This window comes from Pteronotus mesoamericanus, unplaced genomic scaffold, assembly GCF_021234165.1.
Source record: "Pteronotus mesoamericanus isolate MK-2021 breed Mesoamerican mustached bat unplaced genomic scaffold, CSHL_Meso_final scaffold_137, whole genome shotgun sequence".
Taxonomy (NCBI): domain Eukaryota; kingdom Metazoa; phylum Chordata; class Mammalia; order Chiroptera; family Mormoopidae; genus Pteronotus; species Pteronotus mesoamericanus.
In genome coordinates, this window is record NW_026555306.1 from 576,004 (window position 1) to 582,473 (window position 6,470).

Consider the following 6,470-nt stretch of genomic DNA (forward strand, 5'->3'; position numbering starts at 1 on the left):
CCAAGGATTATAATTTTTAAATGTTATGCTTTTTTATTGAAAAGAAACAACAAATACAAAGAAAATTTTAAAAAAATCAGTGCTCACCATAAGTCTTTGAGACAAAGAGCCAAAATGTTTGGTCTCTTGGACAAATCTTAATCAGTCAGTAATGCCCAGAGAATTGTAGTTATGTGATCACCTACAATTCCAAAGAGATTTGAACTCCCATTGTGGCTGGAGTATAAAATTATTATTCTGTTATATAGTCACACTGTGAGCAAAGCCAATCCCCAGATTGCTTCCTTTGGACATTTTTCTTGTATTTGTGCCAACACTACACTGTCAAAGTAAGCCCCGTGTCTCTGTGTGTGCTGGTTTAGAGGGATCACAGGAAGGTTCTGGATTCTTTGTCTGAGCTGCACTAAGGGTGTCTGCTCCAAACAATGGTAGACCCCCCCAGATGTAACCAAAGTTACCTCTGTATAACATGTGTTGCCTCTTCTAACTAGTTTATCACTTTTACAAATTATCTATCTTAAGGTTTTCTCCCTTGGAAGATGAAGACTCAATTATTTCTTTCACTCCATCAATACACACACACAGACACACAAGTAATTCTTTTTATTTTATATCCGGTATTTTTTTCTAAAAAGCAATATTTAGTGTAGACCTTATTGTGTAGGTATAATGCTATTCATTTTTGAGCCAAGTAACTCTGATTTCCTTACATTTGAATCTCTGATGTACATCAGGGATGGAGAAAACTTTTGTGAGCAACAAATGAGGGAGGAGAGTGGTCCTGATCCTTAGACTTGTGCAATGATTTTAAAAAAAGGGAATAGAAAAAAAGCCAAAAACTCAAAACTCAGTGCAGAAAGACACTTTTGAGTTTATTGATTCAATGCAACTCTTTTAATAACTATTTACCTTCAGATGCATTCTATTATAATGCAAAAAAAATTGTAATTACACTTTAATATCATACAGGAGGAAAGGAGGGTCACTCAGATTTCACATCCAGGGCAAGGGGCCAACTCTCAGTAGCTATGAATGGGTTGGAGGCCTCACACTGGTAAGTCCCTGAATCTTCCTTCTTGACGGGGTTTATGGTGAGGTATAGGTGGTCTTTGGACAGTGTCATGCGCTCTGTGAGCTCCAGTTTCATGCCATTGAACAACCACCGGATGGAGGCCCCGTTTGTGTAGCAGTGCAAGACCACACTGTCGTCATTCTCTGTGACTGTGGTGTTACTGGCTTCGACTCTGGCCAATATCACAGGTGCTACAGAGAAACAGAGAATGTGACTGATTAAGAATGAGCTGGAGACATGGAGCCACGCTGCTGACGCAGATCTCAGCCACTCGCAGCCCACAGTGAGCCATGGAACAGTCACCAGAGTGTGTTCCCAACATTTGCAGAAGAAAAATTGTCTAAGTTCAGGAGGCCGTATGTAAGGAGAGAGCTGCATCTCCCCTCTGGCCCCACATACCTCAGGGTGATTCCTTAGCTGTTCTCTCAGACATCTTGTAGCAGCACCACAGAAAACCCCTCCCCAGCCCATATGTCTCATAACCTCAACATCAGGTACAATTTTTCTCTCATGAGCTTTTATTGATCTTTTCCTAGGACTTTTTTTTATTTCATAAAACATCAAGGCCAACATCACAGAAAAAATACTCAACAACACTTTTATTTATAAAAATGAAAATCAAAATTCTCTAGGCTGAATTTGTTGCTTTTAATGTTGGGTGTGGTAACTTAGCTCTTCAAATATGAGAATAAAAATTGCCCTGTGTAGCACCTTTCACTTCTCCAAAAGCTTCTTTTACCAGAGTTGGCACCTTTCACATCTCAGTCAACTTGAGTCTTTGAAATAACAAGACAGGCCTGTGCATCACACAAAAATGCATGTGAATTTGAGCACTCAGAGAACATATGGACTCCAGCTCTATGTCTGGGGAAAGTACAGGCTTTCTCACATGTCATTTAAGTATCAATGTTTGCTTATGGAAAGACATGACTGGACAACAGAGACACCCCTGAACTTCTGGTTCTTCACTGACCAACTGACTGCTTCACTGACCAGGGGTGTTTCCTTCCACCTGCAAAGGCTTCTATTACCCAGGTGAGGTGGGTTTCTATGAGGAACCATTTCCCAGGACATCCTAGAGACTGAGGTTCAAGGAGAAATAACACATAAAGACCAGAAGCAAGCCAGCAGTGAGTTGACTACTTAGGCCTCTGGGCCAAGAAGTGTGGGTCAGGTCTTTCCAGGTGAGTGTGACTGAAATGAGCCATTGAGCCACTAAATGATAGAGCAGAGACCAAGAAATGATTTAGGAAAGGGGAAAAAGGACTGGCAGAAGCTGATTATGGCAGCAGAATCCTGTGCTCTGCCCTTGATCATTAAACTCATCCTCTGTCCCTTGAAGGCAGGGAGGGGCATGTGCAACTGCAAAACAAGTATCTTATAGCCCGTCAGGAGCATGGGCTTGCTGAAATGCTGGCCCTTGAAGGCAATATGTGTTTGCTGGCTAGGAAACAGAAATTTGGAAAAACTTAAAATTCTTCTGTATGTGAAAATTATTATTAACATCCCAGGGCCTCAAACCAATTGCAAGAAAGACTGTTTTACTAGAGAAAAGAAAAATGTCTGAGATGATGGTCTTTGTTTCTGGGGGCACAGAAAGCCTGTCCCTCACAGTACAAATTCAGAATACTCAGTATCCAGTTTCCAGGATCTGATGAGATTTCGGATAATTCATTCATTCATTCATTCATTCATTCATGCATGCATTCATTTATTCAGTCTCCATTTCTTTCTTCATAATTCATCAAAAGCAACTGTTTGTTACATGTTAATCCCTGAGCTGGTTTCAGGGGAAAAGTGAGGAGTGAGAATTTAAAGTCCTTTCCTTTGATCTGCTGGGAGTGACTTCACCAAAACAAGAGCAAATAAATAAGTGTTGTCAAGTCCAGTGCAGGGAGGTGTGGATAGGCCACCTGAAGGGGAGACCTGTGCAGTGACTCTGACAATTTTGGTTCTAAATATTTTGGTTCTAGAGAAAAAGAACATTATTTATACTTTTTTTCCCTACACAGACCAAAATGTATTCCTATTAGCTGAGGATGCCTAAGACAAAAGGATCTGCACCAGTTTGTTGTTTAAGAACCCAAAGACACCCTTATGTGGCCTCTGAGGTAGAGGAATCAAATCTATGGCTACAACAGACCTTGTGGGACTCTGATCAGCTGTTCATGGTTGGTGTGACTCTGCTTTAGTGACTGTGTCTCCCTGTGCCTCAGTTTATCCTCGATGAATATTTGGCTGCCAAGTTATAAGTATATAAACTACAATACTTACAGTATCTGACCTAAACCTGGGATAGAAGAGCTGTTCAAATAAGAGAAATCTCTAATTGATTGACTTCAAGAGAGAATCCCCTGGGATGATCTCTGGTGATTGAGGAGCTGCCAGGAGCCTCTTTTTTTCTCAGTTTCATTGTGGGGATACTGACCTTTTTCTAAACCTTTCTAAGTCCCCCAGGACTGTCAGTTATATCCAAGAACATTGTCTAACTGTGCTTTCCACACAGTCTCAGGTGATACCAAAGTCCATTTCTGCCAGGAAGTGATTCTTGCACATGAGTCCTGACTGGTGACCAGCTCAGGAGCCTTGTGACTTGGGCATCCATTAAACCGCTACACACTCAGCCATTCCCAGAGGCCTAATCCAACCTTGCAAAAGCTCATGAGATTCCTTGGAGTCAAGGTTTCTGGAACAGGATTCTGGGGAGAGGTTTTTGAGCTGAGCTTGGTAAGAATTTCAGGAGGCTTCTCAGCCTAAGCTCTGACCTAGTACAGCAGGGTCATTCTCAGAGTCAAGTTCATAAGAAGTTGCTCAGGGTGCTTGACTGAGACTGGTCTCTATTTGCTAAGTTACTTCCATCATAATGATCCTTCTGTCTGCATTGACTGCTGGCAGGGCTGGAATTTGGGAAGGGAACTGAGGTATTAGAAAGTTTGTCTACACTCTGTGTACCCTGCATTAAATGTCAAAATCCAACATGAAACAAAATGCAGAGAGGAATGGAGGCAGAGTCCAGGGTTATCATCCTGTGTGTGAAGTAGAATTCACCCACCCGGCACCCAGAGGTCAGAGAACAATCACTCACGGTATACATGGAGCTGTCCAAATCCTATTTCTCTTTTTAAATCTCGAAGGAAGACTACTACAGTGTACTTTCCTGCGTAATTCGCAGTGACTTTCTTTATCAGCAAAGATCCGTCAGAGAGTATTCTCTCTCGACCAGTGTATTCAGGACCATTTACATATATTCCTCTGCTTCTTGAAAAAAATACAATTGCACGGTATTTGTCTGCAATATCCCCCCTGTACCACACAAAGTCTAAAGCACCAGGAGGTACATTGCGCATCTCTAGACGCACATCCTTCCCTTCAGCAACGTTGGCCGACACAATAGCGAGCTGGGCTGTGGTGGGCATGCTCCAGAAGGTTAAGACTAGGAAATAAGAAAAAAAAATTGATCAATATTTGTATGTATGCACTGTGATGGAAAGACGAGGTCCTGTATCCTGAGCAGGTCTATTTATCACTCAATCTTGGTCTGCGTGTGAGGATGTCTCAATGGTCAAGGTCAACAGCATGGCCCCCATTACTTCAGCACCTCTGGAACTCTTACTTTTCCTGTTTCAAATACTCTTTTCCAGGTGTTTTTTTTGCTCACCCCCTCACTGTGCACAGACTCCTTTGGACACTCAGAGGCATTTTGAAAGACACCTTTGCTGACCATCTTCTCTAAAGATCCTGTCCTCACTTTTTGATCTGACCCTGCTCTGTTTCACCCCCCCCCGCCCCACGGCTCCTATGTCACATCTAGATCCTTCCTTTTCCCTCTCTCCTCCATAGAACCTGGGCTCAATGAAAGCAGGGCCTTGTCTCATCTTGTACCTCCAGCGACTTCAACAGTCTGCTAATATATGCAGTTGAATGAATGAGCAACACTAGGCTCGTACCTTGTGGGGTATTTGACCCTTTCTGAGGTTGATGATAAAGGCAATGCCTAGCACCCCTGGTTAAGTTTTCTTCCTGGGGTTTCCTGACATAAATCAGTATTATTATTATTATCAGTTTTCATAATTCAATACTCTGGTGTCTAACAAGAAAAGAACAGCAATTGAGGTTTTCCTGCCTCTCACTACTTCCTGCTTATGACATTTTCCTCTTGCTGAGACCCTTCCCATCCTACTCTGCTCTGTTTTCTTTGACCTTCAGGTCCAAACAGAAGCCTTCCCTCTGTCCTCAGCAAACTGGTCTCCTCAGCAGATCCCAGCCAGTCTCTGTGGCAGATCCTTTGTCTACACCAAGAATTGCCTCCTACTTACCAATGAGTAGCAACCCTTGCCAGTGGACAAGTCCTCTGTGGGGAGAGACTGAAAGGGATCCCATGGTGTCTGCTGCCTGCCCTGTGGCTCCCTCTCTGAGAGAAGCTTGAGGTTCTGTGAGGCTCACAGGCACCTGTGTCCAGACTGAAGCAATCTGCTGAGTGTCCTACCTGTGCGCTCAGCTTTATGCTGGGGCAAGATTACGATTCTTGTCATGTGAGCTGGGGGCAGGTCTGTGCACAGGACCCTCCCACTCATTGCCTTCATTCCGCCGCACTTGCCCCTACTTACCAGTGCTCCTCCTCTATATTTTGGTTCCCAGGCAAGTCCTGAGACATCTCACACCACACACATGTGCACACATGCATATAAACACAGGCATATACATGCATGTTCTTATGCTGTGTTTGCAAAAACACAACCTGGGGTGTCCAGATTTTGGGAGTTCCTCACATCCCTGTCAGGTGTATAGCAGCCTTTCCTGCAGCCTCTCTCTTCCACATTTGACTTTTCCCTCCAGAGCAGGAGTTCTTGAGCTAAATCAGAAAAACCTGTCACAGGGAAGTCACCCCTGCTGTGCATCAGATCACTTGTGAAACTTAGTAAACATCACAATGCCCAGGTGATACCTTAAAAATGCAGATTTCACAGGTGTCCAGCTACTGTGGGTACAAAATCAAAATGAGATCACTAGATGTGACAGTAGAATCACTTCTCTTCCTCTCTGTGCACAGGCGAAGTCTCCAGATTCCATCAAGCTGTGAATTCTGACTGGGAAAGGATGCAGTGGGTCACAGACTCTGCACCTGACAGGCTCTCAGGAGAGGTTGGTCCCACTGGCCTGGGGAGCTCACGTGCAATAGCACAGCTGATGGGGGTCCATGTGCCCCAGAGAGGATGACCCACTCGTGCCAGCGTTGGCTTCTGTGGTGACTTGGTATTGGATCTGCCATCACCTCAGACAGATGCCCCGGTCAAAAAACAGGGATTATTTCTGTTTGTGACACAGAAATCCAGTTGGGATTCCAGTTCTTCATGTTCTCAAATCCATGTTCTCAGGAAGGTTTTATTCCCTCCCAGTA

At 43.8% G+C, this 6,470-nt stretch overlaps 1 protein-coding gene across 1 annotated transcript; it reads right to left on the reverse strand.

The window, feature by feature from the left end:
- Positions 1-982: 982 nt before the first annotated feature.
- Positions 983-5,655, reverse strand: LOC129082649 (carcinoembryonic antigen-related cell adhesion molecule 21-like). The gene is made up of 3 exons (XM_054588378.1): positions 5,559-5,655; positions 4,158-4,505; positions 983-1,263 (listed from the first exon to the last, which is right to left on the reverse strand). The coding sequence occupies exons 1-3, from the start codon at positions 5,653-5,655 to the stop codon at positions 983-985; spliced, it is 726 nt and encodes a 241-aa protein (XP_054444353.1).
- Positions 5,656-6,470: the final 815 nt, after the last annotated feature.